The following is a 25,803-nucleotide window of genomic DNA, read 5'->3' on the forward strand; positions in this document are numbered from 1 at the left end:
AAGATATAGCTTAAAGTGAACCAATATAATAAATAAGAGTGGACAACACAACAAGAACAAAATTCAGCTTAAAATAGAACAACAGAGACTCACAGGAGCCTTAGATATTGAAACTATCAGACACAGACTTTAAACAACTGTGATCTAGGGGATTAAGCAAAAGACTGAGAGTTTCGGCAAAGAACTGGAAACTAGGAAGCATATTATAACAGATCTAAAAAGATCCAAAGATAAATTATAGAAAATACAAAACTGAAGTTAGGAACATTAAATGTGACTAATAACAGATTAGACACAGTTGAATGGAGAAACAATAAACTAGAAAATAAGTCAAAAGAAAATGCCCAGAATAGGATGGAATACAGAAGACAGGGAATGAGAGAACAAATTAAGAAGGTCTTATATACATTTAATTGGAATCCCAGAGTAAGAGGAAATAAAGAGTAACATTACAAGAGATAACAGGTGATCATTTTCCAAAACTAATGAAAAACATCAAAGCCACAGGTTTTTTTTAATGTTGACACTATTAAAGATGTCACCCATTTTCCCTCCTCCCCCCTCCACCAAGCTCCTAACCCACCCTGCCCCCACCCCAGCCTTCACCACATTGTTGTCTGTGTCCATGGACTTTGCATATGAGCATACATGTACTGTGGCTTATCTCTTCCAGTGCCTATACCACCTCCCCTCTGAGATCTGTAAGTCCGTTCCATGTGTCCATGCCTCTGGCTTTATTTTGTTTGTCAGCTTATCTTTCTCATTAGATTCCACATATGAGTGAGACCATATAATATTTGTCAAAGCAGTTTTAATAACCCTGAGTTGGATGCAAAAAAGTAAACCCACACCTAAACATATTAAAATTATTAACAAAAATAAAACAAAATACAAAGATAATACTGAAACAGCTGGAGAAAAGACACATCTTCAAAAGAAAAACAACTAGCCCAACAGCTAATACAGTAGTCCCCCCTCATCCACAGTTTCTCCTTTCTCAGTTTCAGTTGCTCATGGTCATCTGCCATCTGAAAGTATTAGATGGGAAATTCCAGAAGTGAACAATTCCTAACTTTTCGATTGTTTGCTCTTCTGAGGAGCATGATAATATCTCACGTTGTCCTGCTCTGTCCGATCTGGGACACGAATCACCCCTTTGTCAAGTGTATCCATGTTGTACATGCTACCCACCCATTAGTCCCTTAGCAGCCCTCTCGGTGTTCAGATCGACTGTCATGGTACCACAACACTTGTGTTCAAGTCACCCTTAGCTCACTTGGTAATGGCCCCAAAGCATAACAGTAGTGATGCTGGCTATTGGGATATACCAAAGAGAAGCCATAAAGTGCTTCCTATAAATGAAAAGGTAGTAGAGAAAAATAAGATACTTTGAGAGAGAGAGAAAGAGACCACATTCACCTAACTTTTGTTACAATATACTGTTATAACTGTTCTATTTTATTAGTTTTGTTGTTAATCTCTTCCCACACCTAATTTGTAAACTGAGCTTTCTCATGGTGCACATGTGTGGAAGACAGTGTCTAAGGGTTCTACACCTATCCAGGTTTTCAGGCATCCACAGGGTGCCTTGAAGTGCATTTTCTGTGGATAAGTGGGGACTACTATGTTTAGACAGAAACACTGGAAGCAAGAAAATAACAAAATAATATCTCAAAGTCCTGAAAGAAAATAAGTACCAATCTACAATTCTGTACTCAGCAAAAATATTTAACAGCAATTTTCAACAGGCGTGTTGTGGCACACTGGTGTGTGGCAAGAATCTTTAAAACGTGCAATACCGACTGTTTAGTCAGGGGTATTGACCTCTTTCCCTCAGATTGCCAAATGAAAAAATGACAGCAGCCAACACACAATAGCTGTCCCATGTGAATGAATCAAAATTATACTTATTTTTTTTGTCAAATTGGCAAAAATATATTATTTGGTGTGCCACAGAATTTTAGTAATTAGTTTCTGCGTGCCATGAGAAAGGTTGAAAATTGCTGATATTTAAGAATGAAAGTGACCACAACATAAATGAATCTTGAAAACATCCTGCCAAGTGAAAGATGCCAGAAACAAAAGGCCACCTATTAGATGATTTCATTTCCATGAAATGTCCAGAACAGGCAAATCCTTAGGGGCAGAAAGCAGGTGAGTGGTGACCAGGCGCTGGGGGAGGGAGGCAGGGGGGGTGATTACTAATGAGGTGCAGCTTCTTTTAGGGGTGATAAAATGTTCTGGAATTATATGTGGGAATGGTTTCATAACATTGTAAACATACTAAAAATTGCTGAATGGTACACTTGAACATGATGAAAATGGTGAATTTTATGTTATGTGAACTTTATCTCAGTAAAAAAAAAACAATGAAAGTAAAAAAAAATGAAACTAATGAAAGTGATCAATTATTAAACACAGAATTATTCACCAGCAGATCCCACACCAAAGTTAATACCAAAGTGCATTTTTTTCAGGCTGAAGAACAATAATCCCATTTTTTAAAAAAATAAGAAAAAGGATAAATATGTGGGCCAATCTAAATGACTAACATACTATGTTGCATAATGACAATATTTTTGAGAGATTTATGAGTTCTCCAGTTTGAGCAATACCGGATTCCCAGAGAAGTCAGTGCATGGCTGAGGAGCAGCGGGAGATCAGAAGCACCACCTCTTTAAAATACTAATCTCAGGAGTTCTACTCCTTATTTAAAGTGTTCATGGAAAGTATCTACCCCCAAATACCTATCACTAAAATATAAGAAAATCAACATATTGGCTTTCAATTTCTATTTAATTTTTCAATAAAAAAAAATCTTACCATTGCAGAAAAGCACCTGGCACACAAAAGGCTGCACCTACCCTTTCTCGGCCACGTCATCCTTGGAAGAAACTGAATACCAAGTCTCGCTCTTCCAAGGTCTTTGAATTGCTGTAGATGGTTTCTTGGGAGATTTAGAAAGTTGTACTAAACTGGATTCTTCTTTCTAACAAGTGGTAAAATAATGAACAAAGTAAAAATGAGCAAGTTAAAAAAAAAGGTAGGTAGAGAATAAAAGCATAGCTCTGCCTATATACTGAAAATTTGTTTTGATTACTAGAGGATGGATTCCCTCACTCCACCACCTACTATTCTTCCCACTATAACAAAACTGTTCCTCTTCCCACATGCCCACTTTTATGAAACCAGCAACCGAAACCTCTATTGCTGTTTATTCTCTAAGAAAGGAAAGGCCAAGCACTTTGATTTCCTTACATCATTGTGAAAGAGGATTCTTTCCTGGAGGAAGAACTTTGTAAAAACTTTTCTTTATTTTGTAGCTTAATAGGGTTTAGTGCTCACGCCTGCATGTGGCAGCATGGAAAAAAGGGTGGCGAGGTGTGGAAAGGATGCAGGAATACCACTGGTCCATTATAGAGACCTACATCTTAGCAGAACTATTTCCTTCCATCAAAAAAAATATATGCATGGTTATTGTTCCCATTCTTAAAAGTTCTTGATGGTAAAAAGTTTTTAAATCCAAAATATGAGATGCTACATGTGTGATCAAAAAAGTATGAACAGCTAAGCATCAAAATCAGAGGAAAAAGAATCAATCACCTAAACATGGGGTACATACAATGTAACATTATACAATAGTTAAAAGTAAGGACTATGAAAATTATGACACATGTGGAAAAACACTGATAATAATAAAAAGACATAATCAGAACACAAAAGCATAAGAACATTAAAACTAGTTTCACAACAAGCCTAAGAGAAAATAAATAAATTAATATTGGGTGGGCCAAAAAGTTCGTTTAGTTTTTTCCATAAAATAAAAGACATATTTTTTTGGTTTCACCAGTAACTATTGATTTGGTTATTTTGGGTATGTCGGTTCTCTTCTGTGTGGTACAATGGTGATTGTTCTCAATTAAAGTCTCCACTTGATCACTATCAACTTCAGATGGTCTACCCAACTGTGAAGCATCGTCCAGTGAGAAATCTCCAGCAGGAAATTTGCAAACCACTTTTGATCCATTTGATCAGTCACAGCACCTTCTCTATATACCACACAAATCTTTTTGTGCATTTCAGTTGCATTTTTACCTTTCTTGAGATAATAAAGCATAATATTCTGAAAATGTTGTATATTTTCTTCCATCATCAATATTAAAATGGTTGCACAAAAATTCACCAATTTTGATAAGTTTTTAGATGCATGCTAATATGACAGCTGTCACAATAAAATTGAACAAAATTGTTTTGAATGAAGCTAAAGACAACTAAGCACTACTAGAGCCATCATACAGAAAAAAACAAATGAACTTTTTGGCCAACCCAATAGTTGTCTAGAAGTAGATGAGATCAGAATAATTTGTTTCTTCAGTTTCCAAATTTACAGTAGTTTTATTATTTTTATAATTGGAAAAGAAGGGTAAAGTTTTATTATTTGTCAACTTCTATTAAAATTTGAATGTAATATATGTCTCTGGAGAGCAAGAAATATATTTTTGAGGTTTTTACTATCTAGAACAAATAACAGAATTAATTATATATATATACATGTGTATATATGTGCATATATAATATGTGTGTGTGTGTGTGTGTATAACCTGTGTGTGTGTATATATATACTGTAGCTTCCTAACAACTATGGTTTTTAAAGAATTCCACAAACAAAATTAATTACTTAGGTATGTTTTACATATAACTTCCTAGGTATCAAGGGATTACATCTGTTTTAGTAATTCAGAACACAGCAGGACATTAAGCAGCAGTCAATAAATAAATGGTACCACAGGGAGCTGAGCTTATTAAATGTGTATCCTACAATGGAGGCAGCCTGGGTGTCCCTCCATAGATGAATGGATAAAGATGTGGAACATATATACAATATATTACTACTCAGCCCATGGACAAAAACAATGCGGGAGGGGATTGAAGGTAGGGCAGGGGAGAGTAATGGGGGGGAAATGGGGACAACAGTAATTGCACAATAAAAATAAAAAAATTAAAAAAGATTAGACTAAACAAAAAAATAAATAAATAAATAGAAACACAAGTAAAAATGTTTGCTTTTTAAAAACCTGGAAATAAGCGCTTGTGTCAAAGAAATTAAAAGAAATAGTTTCAAATTAGATGTAACTATAGATAATTCAAACACATTTTAACAATTAAGGCATGTCCAAATAAACTGCCAGCTTCTAAAACCAATTTAACTTTTTGGGGGGAGAGGTGATGGGAGGACAAATATCAATGTGTAAACAAAATAAAAAAGTTGATCCACAGGAAAAAAAGAATGAAATCTTGCCCTTTGCAACAACATGGATGGTCCTAGAGGGCATTACGCTAAGTGAAATGAGTCAGAGGAGGACAAATAATGAATCATTTCACTTACATGTGGGACCTAAAAAACTAAACAAATAAAACAGACTCATAGATAGAGTATAAACTGATAATTGCCAGAGGATTGGATGATGGAGAATGGGCAAAAAGGTGAAGTGGGTTAGGAGGCACAAACTTACAACTTAAGTCAGTCACAGGGATGAAATGTACAGCACAGGGAACGCAGACAATACCACAGTAACTTTGCGTGGTCATAGACGATTACGAGACTTCTTGTGGCGACCATGTCATAAGGTACATAAATGTCAAGTCACTATGTCGTACGCCTGAAACTAATGTTATACTGCATGTCAACTATACTTCAGTTAAAAAGAGCTTTACACTCCAGAATAAATTTTTTAAAAAGTATTTCATGTGAAAGTGGTCCAACTCATAGAAACAGAAAGTAAATGGTCATTACCAGCGGCTGAGGGAGTAGAAAAGTTGTTCTGATGAGTGCTTAGCTTCATATTTGCAAGGTGAAAACAGCTCCGGAGAGCCATTTCACAACAATGCAAACATATTTACTTTTGAAGTATACAAGTAAGGTAGCAATTTTTTTGTTATGTCCTTTTCCACAATTAAAAAAGTTTTCTTAAAAAGTTTTTTAAGTGTATTATGTAGTATGAGAAGAGCCTAAATTGGCATTTTTGAGCTTCTGGCTCAGGGGAAACCGAGAAGAATAGCCAGAAAGTTACTGATGGGGAAAACACCTGACAAACAGGCGCAGTAAAATAGGGGGAGGCGGGTAAAGAAAACGCTCTCTGCTGTGATTGGGATGGTGGTTACACAACGCATATCCTTGTCACGATCCACAGAAATGTACACTAAAAAGGGTGGGGCTTATAGAATATAAATTATACCTCAACTTTTAAAATGGGAAAAATAAAGAATTAGAGTGTTTTCTGCTAGGGAAAGACAGAGATCAGAATGAGTCACCAACCAGAAAACATGAGGGACACCACATGGTAATGATACCCGGGAAGCCAAGGAACAGAACGGAGGAGAGGTCAAAGTCACGTTTATACCACTTCTTACATGGGCCAGTCCCTCCCCACTCCTTCGACGCTGCTCTCTTATTCAAGTTCCTTTCATTAACCACACCGCTTACCTTTTCTTCTGCCTCACCTCTCAAATGTTGTACAGATATTACTTGTACAAAGGTTTACATGTTATGAGATGACGTGATCCCTACACTACGCCTCTACAATGTGTACTGACTTGGTGACCGGGTCACTAACTTATATGGGCTATTGGGGAAGATTAGATTTACCAGTGGAATGGAATGGCATACAAAGAGGCCACAAGGTCAAAGGTCAGGAAAATGTCAAGACAATGGATAAGAAACCATTAGCACACTAAAGTAACATGAACTCAAGTGTGGTTCCCAGACCACAGCAAGCAAGAGCACCACCTGGGAGGGAATTTGTTAGGAATGCAAATTCTTGGCCCTATCCCAGACCTATGGAATCTTGATTTATAAGTGGAGCCCAGGCTAAAGGGAATCTTGAAAGCATCAAAAGGAAAGTAGTTAGTTACCTACAGGGGAGTTCCTTTAAGACTGTCAGCTGATTTCTCAAAAGAAACTTTGCAGGCTACAAGGATTGGCAAGAAACATTCCAAGTCATGAAAATCAGGGACCTACAGCCAAGACTGCTCTACCCAGCAAAGCTGTGATTTAGAATAGAAGGGCAGATAAAGAGCTTCCCAGACAAGGAAAAACTAAAGGAGTTCATCTTCAATAAACTATTATTACATGAAATATTAAAGGGATTTATTTGAGGAAAAAAGATCAAAACTATGAATAATAAAATGGCAATAAATGCAAATCTATCAACAATTGAATCTAAAACACAAACTAAGCAAACAAGAGGGAAACAGAATCATGGATACAGAGAGCATTTTGATGGTCGCCAATGGGAGGAGGGTGTAGGGGAATGGGTGAAGAGGCGAGGGGATTAAGAAGTACAAATAGGTAGTTACAGAATAGCCATGGGGATGTAAAGTGCAGTACAGGAAATGGAGTAGCCAAAGAACTTATACACATGACCCATGGAAGTGAACAAAAATGTGGAGATTGTCTGAGGAAGTGGAGGGTGCTGGGGGAGGGGGAAAACTGGGACAACTGTAATAGCATAATCATTAAAATATAATTTTTTAAAAAAAGCTCTTCAGATGACTCTTCCATATGCTGAAGGCCCACCAGCTCATAGCAGTGCTTTAAATACAAATCACCTAGGCATCCTGTTGAAACATAGCTTCTAAAAGGTGAGTCTAATGTTCAGACAGGTTGAGAAGCTCTGTTCTAAGCCAATCCCCTAATTTTGCAAAGTGACTCTGACCCTTTCCAGATCGATTAAATCAGAATCTCCAAGGGTGGAATCTGTGCATCAGCACATTTTAAATGCCCTCTACGTGACCTAATGCATATGGACCGTGGCAAAGTTGTAAAGGCACTCCAGCCCTAAAACACTACTTGTTGAAGTAAAACTTTAAAAGCTACATTACACATCTTCCTTCCTTTAAAATAAGATGTACTGAATATAAAGCAATCCTTTCTAAAGTGGTTGTTTGTGACTATGACCAACAGCACAACATTCTGTGACGTTTAAAGGCTACTAAGATTAATAAGGCTATTTCTGAAAAGCAGAACTTAGCTACAGTTAATGCATCTCTATGCCAAAGTGTGTAGCAGTATTTACTTCTTCTATAAAAGTTGGCTAAGTTTTCTTCTCTTTTTGAACTTTTTTCCCCTTATCTTTTCATACTACTTTAATCTTTTCCAGTGTGAAAGAATGCTCACTACTTCTAATTCTGCTGTTGCTCCTTCTCACTCATTTATTCAATTTATATTTATTAAACAACTATTACGTGCCAGGAACTATTCTAAGCACTGGGGATGAGTAGTTAACAAAGAAAAGTCTCCTAAATTCTGGTAGGAGGTGACAGGCAATGAACAATTTATGTGGTCCTTAGTACAACAAAGCAAAACAAAGCAGAGCAGAGGACACAGTGATGGAGGGCATCACGCTGCCCTACACAAGTGTGCTTCCACAGAAGGGTCAAGGGGAGCCTCTCTGGAGAAGCGACCATGGAGCACACACCTGGAGTGAGGGAGCAGCAAGCCATGTGGATATCTGGGGAAGGGTGTTCCACATGAAGGGAACAGTAAGTGCAGAGCTCCTGCGTTTTTGGTGGTTGGTGTGCTCAGAGAAAGCGAAGAGGCCATTGTGGTGGGAGTGGAGCAAGTTGGAGGCATGTGGCAGGAAACGGGGTCAGGGGCTAGCAGAGGCATGTGCAGCTGTGTGGAGACCTTGGATTGCTATTCTGAGTGAGCGCAGAGGCCACTAGACAATTTTGAGCAAGTGAATCACATGATCTTGTATTTTTAAAGATCACTTCAGCTGCCTGGTGGAGAACAAATTATAGGTTTTCTTACTTTCTGATTGTTGCAGCACATACATGAACAACCAAAAAAAAAAAAAAAAAAGGGAGGGAGAGAGAAGCTTATGATGAAACAGTGCACAAAACCCAAGCACAGACATTTTACTATAAGCTTAATAAAGAGATGTAAGTATCGATGTACCCCCTACCTGTATATCAGATAGCTGTGGAGTGCAAGACTTAGGTCTTAAAGGCAAGAGGGTTGGTATTTGGGGGAAAGGGTCCACATCCTTCCTTGGTTTCTCTTGACGGAGGTGCCACAGTTTCAGCTCAGCACTAGCGTGTTTTATTGCATATGAATGGGTCACACAGAATCTTGGTGCCCTGGTGAGAGGAAAAGGAACTCACGATCAAACTACACCATACGCCTCAAAAACCAGGAGCTTACACAGTGTGTAGTACTTGTGCTCGTACTTACCCATCTTGCCATGCCCCTTTTCTAATAATTTCCACTTCTTTTTCTGCTGCCTAGCTTTAAAAAAATATTCTCCTATGGTACATCAACTGCCCAAAATCACATTCACTCATATACAGAGCCAATATACACTCATACAAAGAAGAAAAAATAATTTAAAAACTACATTCCAATTATCATCTACATAAAAATAGCCTATACACCTATTTCATGAAGGAAAATCTAAAACTTAGAGTTTCTAATAAAATGAACATAAAATGCGCCTGTGATCATTTTAAGACAGGTATTTACTTATGGTGCCAAATAAAAACTGGTAGATAAAATTTACACTTTAAATATATAAACACTTTATAATGTTTAAGTATACTGCTAAAGTGGATTATGATTCCTATGATTTATTTTCAAGCCTTGAATGTGAGGGCAAGAATTAACTTTACAGCAATTTATATAAATGAAAGAGCAACACCACTGCCAGAAGCTCAGGGAAAAGAATGTCTGGCACACTGTCAAGGCCGCACTCCACTGGGGGGACACCCTGGTGTTCAGCCTGAGGGTTAACTCTTCATGGGCCGTCGGGGTAACTCCAGCTGTCAGGGACCGTTGCTAATTGTCGGTTTTCCCCCCAGCGCCATAACACAAACACTGATTCCCATTCCATATTTCAGATCCTGGTAGAAAATTACCTCCCGTTAAAATAGGAAGAAGGTAGATATTTTCCTGAAATGAACACAGTTTGGGAGTGGAAGAGAATCCAAAATTAATAATTAGTTTAGGATCAGAACGCATCCTGGAGAGATTAGGGTGGTCATTCTACACTATATTTCAGAACCTATACCTGCAGACTTGGAAATATTCAAGATTACCTCTTATTTGGATGTCAACCAGTAAGTGGGCATATATACAACATCCTCATCAAATAAATTGTACGTATGCTGGCCAGAAAATCCAAGCATCTCAATTTTCAGATTCCCATCTTTATAGTATATTGATATGACCCTGTGAGTCTCTGCTACCCCTACCATTTAAATCTTGCATTCTTATTTCATTCATTGCATTAGTTTTTGTTAGCTACTATGTGAATTCATCAAATACTTTAGAATAAATTTCAGTCAATCCTAAATTGTTGTTGTATTATTCTTCATGCTTCCATCATATAAGCTTTCATTACACCACTTATTACACACATCTTAATTCTCAAGCTCTGGACAGTGGGAGAAGATATTGTATTTGCCACATAATACCATTAAAGAAACTCTATGTGTGTGCATGTATATATATTCATATGTATGTGTATATGTATGTATATATACATACATATGTGTGTATACACACATATATTAATATGGGGGGCAGTATCTCCCAATAGAAAAATGGGCAAAGAAGATAAATTGGCAATTCATGAATTTATGAACATTGAAATCCAATGACCAATAATCATTGAAAAGGTTATCAACCTACTAGTACTCACAGAAATGCAAGTTAAAACTAGAAGACATCAATGACACACCAGACACAATTAAAAATTTTAAATATGACAATATTAAATTCTATCATATATCTGTAGGAATGGGTACTCTCATATTGTTTGTGGGAGCATAAGTGGGTAAAACTACTTCAGAAAAATGGATACATATACAAGCATATGCATTACAGCATTGCTTGTAATTGTGAAAAGTAGAGAACAACCCAAATGTTTAAAAAATGACAAATAAAGTAAGGTATATGAGGTCTGTCTGGAAGAAGTCAAGCCATTGTTAAATAATGAGAATGGTTTGCATGACACTGATGTATCCTGGTAGCCAAGGAGAGTGGACTGGAATGCACATGCATGAACAATGATGACTTCACTGTACTAATTAGTGGGGGTGGTAGAGTTTATTGACTGAGCCTGTGTACTGTGTGGCTGTTGCATTCAAAATGACTGAGAAAGTAGCACAACAAATCTGCACCAAATTTTTCATGAAGCTTGAACATTCCTCCACAGAAACTATTCAGATGATTCAGAAGGCTGCAGCTATAGACAACTGATGACTGTCAGCTTCATCAACAATGTGTCCATTCATGCATCACGTCCTGTGCAGGGTTTTTTTGGTGGAACATCAAATCACCCAGATGACTCGGCTCCCTTGCAGCCCAGGTTTGGCACCCTAAGACTTCTGGCTTTTCCCAAAACTAAAATCACCTTGAAAGGGAAGAGATTTCAGACCATCAATGAGATGAAATTCAGAAAATTATGACGGGGCAGCCAATGGTGATTGGGAGAACTGTGTGAGGTTCCAAGGTGCCTATTTTGAAGGGGAGTGAGGGTACAATGTTTCTTGTATCTTGTATCTTCTTCAATAAATGTCTCTATTTTTCATATTACAAGGCTGGATATCTTCTGGACAGACCTCACATTCATGCAGTAGAACACTATATACAGTAATGAAAATTAATAAAACTCTTAAATGCAATTATTAGACACAAAGGATGCAACAACAGGGTTCTTTATACAAAGCTGTAAAGCAGGCAGATGAAAATATATGTTTAGAGATTTATTTTGCCTATGTGGTTGGTAAAACTATAATGAAAAACAAGAAGATAATAATCACAAAGGTCAGGATAGGGGTTACCCCTGAGGGGGAATGAGGATGTGATCAGGAAGGGACCCTCAGAGGTTTAGTAATGTTTTATTTCTCAGCCCACATGGTGGTTACAGAAGTGTTTGCTACATGATATTCACTGAAAGGTTTAAGCCTCAGTTTGTAATTTAAAGACTACACAAGATCTTGTAAGATCAAGAAAAAAGGCCCAACAAACAAATGCCCTGGAATGGATGGCTTCACAGGAGAATTTTACCAAACATTCAAAGAAGAACTAATTTGTCTCCTTCCCAAACTGTTTCATAAAATTCAAGAGGAAGGAAACTCCCAAACTCATTGTATGAGGCCCGCATTATCCTAATTCCAAAACCAGAAAAACACACTACAAAGAAAGAAAATGATAGGCCAATATCCCTGATGAATGTAGATGCTAAAATCCTCAACAGAGTATTGACAAATTGAAAACAGCAATGCATCAAAAGGATAATACACCATGATCAAGTGGGATTTATGCTGTGAAAGCAAGGTTGGTACAATATTCACAAGTCCATAAATGTGATTCACCACATAAACAAAATGAACGATAAAAACCCCATAATTATATCGATAGATGAAGAAAAAGCATTTGATACAAACTAGCACCCACTTATGATAAAACCCCCAGCAAAGTGGGATTAGAAGGAACATACCTAAGCATAATAAAGGACAAATATGACAAACCCACTGCCAGAATCATACTCAATGGGCAAAAACTGCAAGTGTTCCCCTTAAGATCAAGAACAAGACAGGATGTCTATTTTCACTTCTCTTACTCAGCACAGTATCGGAAGTCCTAGCCACAGCAATCAGACAAGAAGAAGAAGACACAGAAGGTATCCAGACTGGAAAGGAAGAAGTAAAACTGTCATTTGCAGATGACATGAAAGTGTACATAGAGAACCTCAAAGATTCCACCATAAAACTACTAGAACTGATAATGAATTCAGCAAAGTAGCAGAACATAAAATTAATATCCAGAAGTCAGTTGCACTTTTACGTGCCAATAAGGAACTAACAGAAAGGGAAATTAATAAAACAATCCCACTCACAATTGCAACAAAAAATAAAATACCAAGGAATAAACCTAACCAAGGATGTAAGACTTTTACTTGGGAAATTATGACACTGAAGAAAGAAACTGAAGAAGATACAACTAAGTGGAAGCACATACCGTGTTCAGGAATAGGAAGAATTAACATCATTAAAATGTCCATACTACCCAAAGCAATCTGTAGACTCAATGCAATTCCTATAAAGATTGGATATTCCTATCAAGAATGGTGTATATCACAATTCCTATCAAGAATGGTGTATATCACAGAACTAGACAGAATTTCAAAAATTTATATGAAACCACAGAAGGTCCCACATAGCAACAGCAATTCTGAGAAAGAACTAAGTTGGAGGAATCACATTCCCTAATCTAAAAATATACTATAAGGCCATAGTAATAAAAATAATATGGTTCTATTTGGTATGGTACTATGTTATGATACAACTTGTAACTAACCTCTAAGAAAAGTGAAAGTCACAAAGAAACTTTGAATCACATTATTTTTCTTACCAATACAGAAGTAAGGGTTTTACAACCTCAGTCTGAATATTTCTTAAGTGTTCATTATTCCACTGAGATCCATCTAGCAGTTTAAATTTTGTTAAGATTTCTGCAGAAAGGTAGCAATCGCCACTGCTCGCTAGATAGCGCTTTTTCATCTTCTCAAGATGTCTGCAAGAAAACACATACACGCATGGACACAATATTCAGCTAGCCAAGTATTTCCACTTCTAAAATGTTTGAGACGAGTAGTGAATGACCTCAAAACCAACAGTAAGTGACAGGGGTCCCAGTGTGGAGACAAAAGTGCTTTCCCTCAGTCATGGGAATGGGAAGGGTATTTTTGGCAGGTTGGCCCATTGGCTTTGCCAAAGACATCCATGCTGTCACCCCCAGAACCTGTGATGTTACTGTGCCTGAGCAGAGATTCTGCAGGTGTGATTAGGATTTTGAGATTATGCTGAATCAGCTAGGCAGCGCTAATGTAATCAAAAGGTCCTTCTAAGAGGGAGGAAGGAGGGTCAGAGTCGTAGAGACAAAAGGCGAGGACAGAAGCAGAGAACAGAGAAAAGAGACAGTTGTGTGCTGGTGGCTTTGAAGATGGAGGAAGGGGCCAGGAACCAAGGGAAGTGGCTGGTCTTCAGAAGCCAGAGAAGGCAAGGGAATGACTTCTCCCCTAGGGTCTGCAGAAGGAATGCTGCCCTGCACACCCATGTTAGACTTCTACCCTCCTAACCGTAGGAGAATAAATTTGTGTTGCTTTGAGCCAATAAATTTGGGGTAATTTGTTACACGAACAATAGGAACTGATACAATCTTGATCCTGAAGAACCTATGTAGGTTGCTTGCACATAACTTCCCTAGTATGTCTTGGGAAGTGCTGGTGGCCTTCCACCCCAGGGTCAGTCAGGTCATCCTTCATAATCAGCCATTTGGTAACGCCTGCTCTTACAACTGTGTATGACCACGATCTGCATGCCAGTGAAGTAACTGGCATGCCCCCGTCACGAGTACATACTCCGCCAAACCCTAATGGGAACTGCAGCCTGCTATAGCTGGTCTGCTTCGCAGCAGATCCGGGAAACCCAGACGAGATAAGGACTTTTCTACAGCAGGCCCCTCTTAGGGTTCTCCAGACACACAGTACAATAAAACCTATGGAGCAGCCACACAAAGGCCTGCACCCATCAGACCTCCAAGGGGCTCTCTAGAGGATATCCAGGATGATATCTAGCAGATACCTCATTCAGATACAAATTTCTAAGTGGCATCCAATTAAAGATCATGGAACTTGGTAGCCAAGCAGGCTGCTAGGAACAGCCAGCCCTTACATTGTCACAAGATATCTCTTATATAAGGTACCTTATGCCACTGTAGTATATAACTGATATTTTTTTTCCATAAAAATATATCACTACACTGTAATAAAAATAAAACGGAGTGATTAGTTTGAAAGCAGGTTTAAAATCTATGGGAGGAAACTTAGGCAAAGCCAAGTAATTGCTACTGTTAGTATTCGAAAGCTTTGAAATCATATTAGTAGTGAAATCAATATTATTATAATAAAATAAATTATCATATTCATTCCTCCAAAAGTATAAATTACATTTTTATATTTATTTCCAGCTTTCTGCCTATACTTATATAACCCAAACTAATATTCCACAATTTGTTTCTAAAATGACTAAAGTATAAAAAAACAGAAATACCTTTGATGTCTTCCAGAATCCTTAAGAACTTTTAATCTCTCAATATCCATCCATAGCCACCAATATCTCTCCCCTAATGTACCTTTGATAAATTTCTTAAATCTTTCGAACTCCTTTCGGTTGCCAATGTCGTAAGTTTTGTGAGAAACACACCAATCAGCTCTACTTTCTGACCCAACACTCTCACTCTTTGAACTTGTTTCTTCCAACATCTCTTCCGCCTTTCCCTCTGGGGGTTGTGTTGTTTCACTCAACAAAACGTTCTTGTCAGAAATAAGCTCAGGACACTGATCAACTATCACTTCTGTTACATTTTTGAAGCTTATAACATCCTGGCTTTCTAAAAATGGCTGCCCAAACATTTCATGAATTGCTGCTTTCAAAGTAAAGGTTATATAAGATCTTAAAAATTCTTCACATGTCGAGAAATGCAATGTCAGGTTTTCGCCAGCACCCGATTTCTTCTCGAGATATATTCTCAGAAGCGCGTGAGAAGGAGTGTCTTGTAGAGAGACAGACCCGTCTTCTTCTTCGACCTCCACCGAAATTAAGCTAGTGGTTTTAGATGGCCGCTTTTTCGTCCTGGGGTGAACTCCATCATCAAAGATAAGACTCTCTGTATTAAATTATAAAAGGCTATTAGATCCGACATGAATACAGAAGACTTTCTTACTATTAACTAGATGTTACAGAGTCAGGATGGCAAACAAGTGTATTATCACAGATAGTCTCTGCAGGGACCAGGGTCTTAAGGAGGAGTCTGAAGTCACATTTGGGACCAATAGCGGACAAACTTCCAACAGGGATCAGCCATGTCTTCCCTGGACATGGGAGTGGGTAACAGGGGCAGATGGACTAAACATCTGACATCCCTAATACAGAGGATCTCCAAAAGGACATATACTTTAAAAATGTAATATTTCAGACTAATATAGAATGTCAAAATATAAAGATCAACTCTATCAAAGAATTAGAATTTGTACATTAGCCCTGGCTGGTGTAGCTCAGTGGATTGAGCGCAGGCTGTGAACCAAAATGTCACAGGTTTGATTCCCAGTCAGGGCACATACCTGGGTTGCAGGCCAAAGCCCCCAGCAACCGCACATTGATGTTTCTCTCTCTCTCTCTCTCTCCCTCCCTTCCCTCTCTAAAAATAAATAAATAAAATCTTTAAAAAAGAAAAGAATTTGTACATTAAACAACTGTACATGCATAGCTTGTTTCTCTGTTTTTCACAAATGGAAGGTTTATGGCAACTCTGAGTGAAACAAGTCTATTGGCATCATGTTTCCAACTGCATGGGCCTGATTCATGTCTCTTTGTCACATTTTGGTAATTCTTACAATATTTCAAACGTTTTCATTATTATTATGCTTGTTATGGTTGACTTGTGATCAGTGATCTTTGATGTTATGAGAGCAAGAGCCGCCACCAGCAAAAACTTTATGACTCACAGAACGCTCCAAGGATGGTTAGCATTTTTTAGCAATAAGGTATTATTAAGTTATATCATTGTTATTTTTAAATATATTTTATTGATTATGCTATTACAGTTGTCCCATTTTCCCCCTTCACTTCCCTCCACCCTGCACACCCTCTCCCACCCACATTCCCCTCCTTTAGTTCATGTCCATGTGTCATAAGTTCTTTAGCTTCTACATTTCCCATACTATTCTTACCCTCCCCCATCTATTTTCTACCTAGCATCTATGCTACTTATTCTCTATACCTTTTCCTCCTCTCTCCTCCTCCCACTCCCCTGTTGCTAACCCTCCATGTGATCTCCATTTCTGTGGTTCTGTTCCTGTTCTAGTTCTTTGCTTAGTTTCTTTTTGTTTTTGTTTTAGGTGTGGTTGTTAATCATTGTGAGTTTGCTGTCATTTTACTATACATGTTTTTTTATCTTCTTTTTCTTAGATAAGTCCCTTTAACATTTCATAAAATAAGGGCTTGGTGATGATGAACTCCTTTAACTTGACCTTATCTGAGAAGCACTTTATCTGCCCTTCCATGCTAAATGAAAACTTTGCTGGATAGAGCAATCTGGGATGCAGGTCCTTGCCTTTCATGACTTGGAATACTTCTTTCCAGCCCCTTCTTGCCTGCAAGGTCTCTTTTGAGAAATCAGCTGACAGTCTGACGGGAACTCCTTTGTAGGTTACTGTGTCCTTGTCTCTTACTGCTTCTAGGATTCTCTCCTTCATCTTTACCTTAGTTAATGTAATTATGATGTGCCTTGGTGTGTTCCTCCTTGGGTCCAACTTCTTTGGTACTCTCTGAGCTTCCTGGACTTCCTGAAAGTCTATTTCCTTGGTCAGATTGAGGAAGTTCTCCTTTATTATTTGTTCAAGTAACTTTTCTACTTGTTGCTCTTCCTCTTCTCCTTCTGGTACCCCTATAATTAGGATGTTGTAATGTTTAAAGATGTCCTGGAGGTTTCTAAGCCTCTCCTCGTTTTTCTGAATTCTTGTTCCTTCATTCTTTTCTGGTTTTTGTTTTTTTTCTTCCTTCTGGTCCATTCCATTGATGTGAGACCCAGCTTTCATTCCAACACTATTGGTTCCCTGTGCATTTTTCTTCATTTCACTTATTGTAGCCTTCATTTCTTCATCTAATTTGTGACCAAAATCAACCAGTTCTGTGAGCTTCCTGATCACCAGTGTTTTGAACTGTGCATCTGATAGGTTAGCTATTTCTTGGTTGCTTAAGAAAACTGGCTCTGGGGCCTTAAATTCTGTTTAAGCCATCTTTTCTTTTTCCTTTGTTCTGGTTGTGCCTGTTACATATGGGGGGGGCAGAGCCTTAGGTGTTCACCAGGGCGGGGCACCCTAGTCTCTGGGTTGTGACGTTGTATGTGGAGGCAGGGTCCAAGAGGGAGTGGTGGTGCTTGCTCCGCTCTGGGACCTCAGTCCCTTCTACTGCTTCCCCCGAGCAAACTGGGCCCCTCTGGTGCCAATTCCCAAGTGGGTGGGCTTGTGCACGCTGTGGGACCCTCCAAAGACCTCTCCTGTGAGGCTGGGAGTCTCTCCCTGCTCCTCAATTCCCACAGGTATTCTCAATCAGTGCCCCAAGATTCTATTTCCCAGCGCTGTGATCCTAGGTTGCACGCAGTATCTTGCTTCACAATTGCCACCTCACTGGGTCTGCCAGTTGCCACCTCTCAGCCAGGGTCTGCCAGTTGCCGCATTCAGGGTCCACCCACTGCAGTCCTATGCACCCTGGATGCCTCACATGCCTGGTCCCAATGCTCTCTGCTCTCCTCGAGGCAACCCTCGCCCAGCTGCCCGACTCCACCCCTCCTACCGGTCTGGATGAACGCTCTACTTTCTTGGTTGTCCAACTTCCATTCAGATCAATTTTCTGTCAGTTTTGGTTGTTATTCTGTTTCTAAATTGTTGTCATCTCTATCTTGGTTGTGCAAGGAGGCACAGTGTGTCCACCTATGCCTCTATCTTGGCCTCCACTCTTAACAATGAGAGTACCTATCATTGTTATTTTAACATAACACTATTGCACACTTAAATAACACTATTGCACACTTAATAGATTACAGTATAGTGTAGTCTATCACACAACTTTTATATGCACTGGGAAACCAAAAAAGTCATGTGATTCATTGCGTTCACTTCATTATGCTTGTTTGAAAATGAACTTACAATATCTCCAAGGTATGCCCGTATGTGTTTCAATATGTCATGTTGTATGATAAATTAGAATTAGTCACCACAGACGGGGAAACCAGAGATGAACAGATCAAAACTGGAGTCATGTTTGCAATTGTTAAACGTTCACTCTTTCATCAGAAAGATTCAATTACTGTCATACTTACAACCTAACATTATAATTACAAAATGGCATAAGCTATTTATGAATACAAATGGATTGTTTTTATACTTTTTCTGAAGACAGAGGCTTTGGCTCCTACAGTCCCTTTCTTTCAGAAATCAGTGACGCGTCCAAAGCCAGGGCTTTCACCTGGCAAATCGACCCCTCGAGACACCACGGACTGGGAGACCCGCTGTGGTCCATGCCCCACCCTCACGGACCACTGTTCAGCGATGGGTGTCAAGCCTCAATCAACTGGAAGTGTTTCATTGAACTGGAAACTTTCACTGAAGGTAATATCAAATCTCCCCCTATATGGAGAGATTAGACTTGTGCGAACCTATGGGAAGATACTGGGCACATACACAGTCCCACAGAACTGGAGGCCGAGCACAGGCTGGCATTCTCCTTCCCCTCCCCCGCTCCCCCTCCTCTTCCTGTGTCCTCTCCTCACTACCTTCACTCTCCAGTGTCCTACTTTATTATTTCAGAGAAACTGTAAGGAACCTATAAATTTAGCTTTTTTCCTACTAGGGAGATTATTTTCCTCTTCACCTATATTTAGGTTCAAGTCTAGAGAATCTAGATTTATCATGCCAAGAAGTTGCTTATCTTTTCCAAAGGATTAGGTAAGAACTGTTAGTAAATTGCCAAGTTCCTGTCCTGAACCACATTGCTAGATTTTTTTCTTCAGCAATATCATAACATGTCAATGACTCCCATTTCTGAAAGTTTCCTTCTATTTTTATAAAAAGTTTACGTCATCCACAAAAGTTCCCCACAGTAGAGCTGCATCTGCTTTTCAAGGTGAAAAACAGTCTGAATTTAAAAACAGAAGGAAAACTCAAATTCCACAGAGGAATATTTATTTTTAAGAGGCGATAAAGGTGGCTCCCGCTTTATTTCAAAAGCTTAATAACAAGAATTTATAAACTGTGATGAGAGATCAAGACTAGACAAACACTGATTGATGGCCTATTAGGTACCAGGCTCTAGGCCAGGCATTTTCTATACATCGAGCATCTATCATTATTTTACATTTACAGGTGAGAAAAGCAAAAGCTCCCAGAAGTGGAATAACTTACGAAAGTCACATGGCCAATAAGGATCAGAGCTGAGTTCTAAACTCATCCTCTTTCCACTATACCAAGTTGCCACTTGAAAAACACTAGGAAGTGGAGTTGAGGGAAGACGGGGGAGACCATCTTTTCCTTCCCAACCACTAAGTGTTGTGTTGTAAGATCAGAACAACAACAGAAGACCTGAAGAGGTGTTCTGAAGGCCTTCTTGTCCTTCTCTGCTTACCAGATTCAGATGAAATAACTGGTGGTTCAGTTCTGCTGTGGTGTACAGCAGATGGTAATGGAAAGGTTGATACTGTATGCTGACTTTGTCTTGCTAGTGCGAACCAATCTTTTGTTTGAGTAGAGGAGGCCTAGGGAGAAAGAAGCACGTGTGTTTAACATAAGATTAGCAGTATTCTTCCAATCACAAACCTGGACAAATCATTATGATGTGATTCAATTTGCACTATACAATATGTAAGGGAAAAATTATGCCAGGAAGGAAAGAAGGTTGTACACAGAAAAATTTATTAGCTAAGAGAATAATGGGAAGGAAATTTCAAATTAGGTAATTTTCACATTAGATGACCAAAGGGAAAAAATGAGCCCAGTGCCCTCATAGTATTCTTCATTCTTCCACCAAATGCATGCAACCTTACATGCTGAATTCACTACAGGTTTGCGCCATCTAACTCGAGCTTGGCAGTCACCATGACTCATCAGCCCTTGGACGCATCTTGAGCCAGCCGCTCCCACTCACAACCTTCCCAATCATTTCATGCCCCTAATTCTGTCTGACCTGGCTCAGTGTTTTTAACAACTCCTCCCTAATACCACACAGACTTACTCTCAGTAGCACAGGAAACGTCTCGGCTCAGTTGCCACTCTGCCTTAGACTCAGCATTCACAACTTTGCTTGGATTGGATACTTCCTGAAGAATGATTCCTGACTCCACCTGCTCCAGGTTGTAGCCTTCAGTTTTTCCTTTGCTTGGTGACCCTTAAGTCAGTTGACACAAAACCCAGGCTGACCCTGGGGCTTCTAGAATCTGAATCCTAAGAAGCCCCTTACCTTAGCCTCCCAGCGATAATTCCTCTGCCTGACTTTCTCAGTAACATCCTCACCTGTTTTTCTAAGAGAATCTGTTAGTTCAACACAACTGAGAAGGGAGTTGGTAGCATTACTCTCATTTCTCATTTCTCTTTTCTCCAACTGAATCAGCTGGTTAGCCCTTGGCCTAAGGAACACTCACAGGACAGGCAGGGCTCAAATGGAATAGACACTGTTCCCTGACTGTTGGGCAGAATCAGCATTGCAGGCAAGGCCACACAATGAGACCAAAAGCAGGAGAGAGAAATGAGAGGTCATGTGTTCTGGGCAGATAAAAGCTTTTCAGAGGACCAAACTTTTGCCACCCTAAAATATGCCTTTGGGGATATTGATTGTAAGCTGGTTACTAAAAAACAAAAAGACTCTGAAAGAACCTTTGACCCACCCCCTAACTTGTCTAAAGGAAAGGAATTTTGTTAGAAAAACCTGCTTAAAGGAAAGGAGTGTCACCTTAGCATCATAATATTGTTACTGTTGGTATTTAACTAATTATTAATTTTAAAAGAGGGGAGCAAAGGGAATTAGACATTGAGCTTAATAAACTGGGGAGCAAGAGCCTGATTGCTTAGCCAGGAAACTACAGCTTCACACCCCAGGGGATCCCCAGCATTGCTCCGCCAAGGGGGTTAACACTCCTCCCTTCCTCCCTCTAGTACTGATTGTTGGGGGCACATGGGGAGAAGCTTGACCAAAGAGACCTTGTCAGTCTAAATTTGGGGTGTATACCTATCCAAAGCCTGCAAAAACTTGGGAAGTTGACTGGTAATTTTGAAAAAGCTTCTAGTTTTTTCCAAACCCAAGATACATATTTGCAGGGGAACAAAGAAACTCTCTCTCCCCCTCTCTCTCGCTCTCTCACCTGCCACCATGCTCGGCCCCTGCACTGATATGTTCTTTCTCCTTAGCCATGTGGCCTTAGCAGCTGCATGGCCCATGACCAGAGAAACTCCAGACACAGGCTCCAGGAGGAAGCCCGAACACTGCAGCACAGCACTGGGCTGCAGCTGCAAACACAGGCTAAACTAGCCAGATACTGGACTGGACTGGACTGGAAGTTAATACGGCATAGGACCTCTAGGTAGTGACTCTTATTCTGGCCCTACTGAAGACAAGATTGGACTTTTTCCATGGCAAAACAGGCAGAGATGGGACATTACATCATCAATAAAGTTTACCCCATCCTCCCATGCGGGTCTCAGGAAATTCTTTGCCTCGCAACACCACAAGAACTCCACTCCCACCATTAATAATATGAACTAAATGTGGCAGACAGGAAGAAATCTAGCAAAACCTGTTTGTTGAACTTCCTTCTGTGTCCCATTATTTCTGGGTGGCCCAGCAAAAATGTGTTTATCACGTTTGCTCTTTCTACCAAGAACTGCCTACTTTCCCTCGGAGACCCCAGACCACTGCCCTCTTTCTCCTCAGTTCAGAATGGCGCATAAGCCTCAGCGGGCCAGCGCCTGCTGGTCTCCTTTCTCATGGCACCCCCACGTGTGCCTTGTAATAAATTTTGGACATTTTCTCCTGTTAAGCTGTCTCATGTTAATTTGATTATTAGCCCAGCCAGAAGAACTTAGAAAAGTGAAAGAAAAATTATTTTTACCCCCTTACACTTTGAGAGACTAATTTCCTTTTATTCCTTCTTTTCCTTGTTTAAAACGAAGTCATTTATTATTACTTCTATGTCCTTTCAACATATATTTATTGAGTGACTTCTCTATTCCAAGCAGTGTCTTAGTCACTGAGAGGAGACCAAAATAATTAGAGAATTTTCAAGGAATTGAGAGCAACCAATATATAAGAGTGCTTATTATTTCAGCTGCACAAAAAAGAGGGAGGAAGAAATAGACACATAAGCAATTAATTATTCTACTATATAGTCAAGAGATGGTTCACTTGTTTATGTTTAGATGGTATAAATGAAGGATTCAAAGAAATGTTACCAGCCATCATAAAGATGATTCCCTATCTATAGTCACAGTTTAAATGATTTAAGGACCCAAAGAACATTGTATCCTTAAACTTAAAAAGCTATATCCATATACAAGAATAAACTCAAAATTGATGAAAGACTTACAATAAATCTTAGACTCAATCATAAAAATCCTAGAAAAAAACACAGGCAGTAAAATCTTGGACACTTCTAGTAGAAGTGTCTAGTAGACCTCAGGTAAGTCTGTTTGAAACAAAACATAAACAAATGAGACCACATAAAACTAAACAGCATTTGTACAGCAAGGAAACCATCAACAAAATAAAAATGACAACACACTGAGTGGGAAAACATATTCGCCAAAATACATCTGATAATGATTAATATCCAAAATTTACAAAAAGCTTATATATAAAACTCAGCACCAGAAACAATTCAATTAAAAAAAATGGTAGTTTAGCCCTCGCTAGTGTGGCTCAGTGGATCAAGTGACAGCCTTAGAACCAAAGGGCTGCTGGTTCAATTCCTAGTCAGGGCATATGTCTGGGTTTCAGGCCGGATCCCCAGTTGGGGGCACATGAGAGACAACCACACATCAATGTTTCTCTCCCTCTCCCCTACTCTCTAAAAATAAATTTTAAAAAATTTAATAAAAATTAAAAAATGATGTTTATTCAATAAATGGTGTTGGGAAAATTGGATAGATTCATGCAGAAAAATGAGACTAGACTACCTCCTTACACCACATACAAGAATAAATACAAAGTGGATCAAAGACTTAAATGTTAAACCCGAAACCATAAAACTCCTAGAAGAAAACATAGGCAGCAAAATCTCAGACATTGCTTGCAGCAATATTTTATCAGATATATCTCCCCAGGCAAGGGAAACAAAAGAAAAAATAAATAAATGGAACTACCTCAAACAAAAAAGTTTTTGCACAGCAAAGGAAATCATCAACAAAATAATAACACAACCCACAGAATGAGAGAACATATTTACCAATATATCTGATAAAGGGTTAATATCCAAAATTAATTAAAAACTTAGAAAACTCAACACCAAAGAAGCAAACAACCCAATTAAAAAATAGGCAAAGGACCTGAATAGACACTCCTCCAAAGAGGACATACAGATGGCCAATAGACATATGAAAAGATGTTCCGTGTCACTAATCATCAGAGAGATGTAAATTAAAACCACAATGAGATATCATCTCACACCTGTCAGAATGGCTGTCTATCATCAATAAATCAACAAACAACAAGTACTGGCAAGGATGTGGAGAAAGGGGGACCCTTTTGCACTGTTGCTGGGAATGCAGACTGTTGCAGCCAATATGGAAAGCTGTGTGGAGATACCTCAAAAATTAAAAATAGAATTGCCTTATGATTCAGCTATTCCACTTCTGAGAATATATCTGAGGGAACCCAAAACACTAATTCAAAAGGACATAAGCACCTCTTTGTTCATTGCAGCATTATTTATAATTGCCAAGATATGTAAACAGCCTGTGTCTATCTGTAGATGAATGGATAAAACAACTATGGGACATTTATACAGTGGAATACTACTTGGCCATAAATAAGGAGAAAATTTTACCCTTTGGGACAGTATAGATGGACCTGGAAAACATTATGTTAAGTGAAATAAACTAGTCAGAGAAAGACAAATACTATATGATTTCACTCACATTTGGAATCTAATGAACTGAACTAACAAAGAAAATGAGGAAGTCCTCCTGAGGAATGAGGGGTCCCACTCAGGGTTCCCTCTCCAGCCCAGGGTTCCAGTCCCAGGGAGAGAAGTGCCTATAACCACCAGCTGCAAAACCCAGCAGAGATTGTGGCTGAGTGAGATAAAGGCTTCCAGAGTCCCAGGCATTCCTCTTAAAGGGCCACGCACAGACTTACTTGAACTCACTTGCTCTGAGCTCCAGTGCTAGGGCATCAACTTAAAAGGTGCCAGGAACATACTGGAGAACTAAATAGTCTGACTTCAGGGCACGAGTGACAGGAGCAGCTTTATTCTAGACCAAAGTGCTGGCATTGGCCATTGTCCCTTTGCAGAACCCTCCATTGCAGGTACAGGTGGGCCACATATCTGAGTGTCCATCAACCTGGCTAACACTGATCACCCTGCCCTGGTGATTTCCTGAGACTCTGCCCCATCCAACTTGTGAGACCACTCAAGTCACTTTCAGTGGATTTTCCAGATAAAGAGCCTGCCTTGGCTCATGCTGTGAACTTGCCTAAATTCTCTCAAAGGTGCACAAACCCCAAATAAGCAGCATCTGGCCTCAGCATGCCCTGTACCTCTTGCTAAGCAGCCCCAAACTCAGCACTAGCAGCAGCCAGCCTTAGTTTGCACCTTAGCCTACCCTGGCACTTTGAAGCCTAGCACTAATAACAACCATTTGCAGATCATTTTTAGTTAATGCTGGGTGGCCTGAGGCAGTGCACAGGTAGAAGCTGAATTTGGCCTGCATAAAAGCTCCTATGAAGAGGCCCAGAACCAACACATGCAGTGCTCAGCTTCAGACTACAAGAGAACACCACCCAACCACCTCCACAAACAAACAACCCAAAGGGAAGACTCAGAAGGCATCAGAGCTCTGCTAAAGCAAATACTACCTTGTCAGGTTTGCTCCTGCCCAACAGCTCCTCCACTATAGGCACAGTCAGTCCTCACAACCAATCAATGTAAGGATAAATCCCGTCCACTGACATGCCAACAGCAATCAAGGTTCA

At 39.3% G+C, this 25,803-nt stretch overlaps 1 protein-coding gene across 6 annotated transcripts in view; it reads right to left on the reverse strand.

Annotated features, from left to right (window-relative positions):
- RGS22 (regulator of G protein signaling 22) overlaps positions 1–25,803 on the reverse strand; it is a 120,074-nt gene that overhangs the window by 65,778 nt on the left and 28,493 nt on the right. For all 6 annotated transcript variants that reach the window (XR_004904395.1, XR_004904394.1, XM_036031301.1 and 3 more), the window contains exons 7-11: positions 20,248–20,377; positions 15,118–15,733; positions 13,418–13,579; positions 8,967–9,141; positions 2,865–2,989 (exon numbers count right to left, since the gene is read on the reverse strand). Coding sequence is in view for 4 of the 6 variants with exons in the window: in XM_036031301.1 (XP_035887194.1) it covers positions 2,865–2,989; positions 8,967–9,141; positions 13,418–13,579; positions 15,118–15,733; positions 20,248–20,377 (1,208 nt within the window). In the remaining 2 variants the exon portion in view is untranslated. The remainder of the gene's footprint in view (positions 1–2,864; positions 2,990–8,966; positions 9,142–13,417; positions 13,580–15,117; positions 15,734–20,247; positions 20,378–25,803) is intronic.

Source organism: Phyllostomus discolor, chromosome 7, assembly GCF_004126475.2.
Source record: "Phyllostomus discolor isolate MPI-MPIP mPhyDis1 chromosome 7, mPhyDis1.pri.v3, whole genome shotgun sequence".
Classification (NCBI taxonomy): domain Eukaryota; kingdom Metazoa; phylum Chordata; class Mammalia; order Chiroptera; family Phyllostomidae; genus Phyllostomus; species Phyllostomus discolor.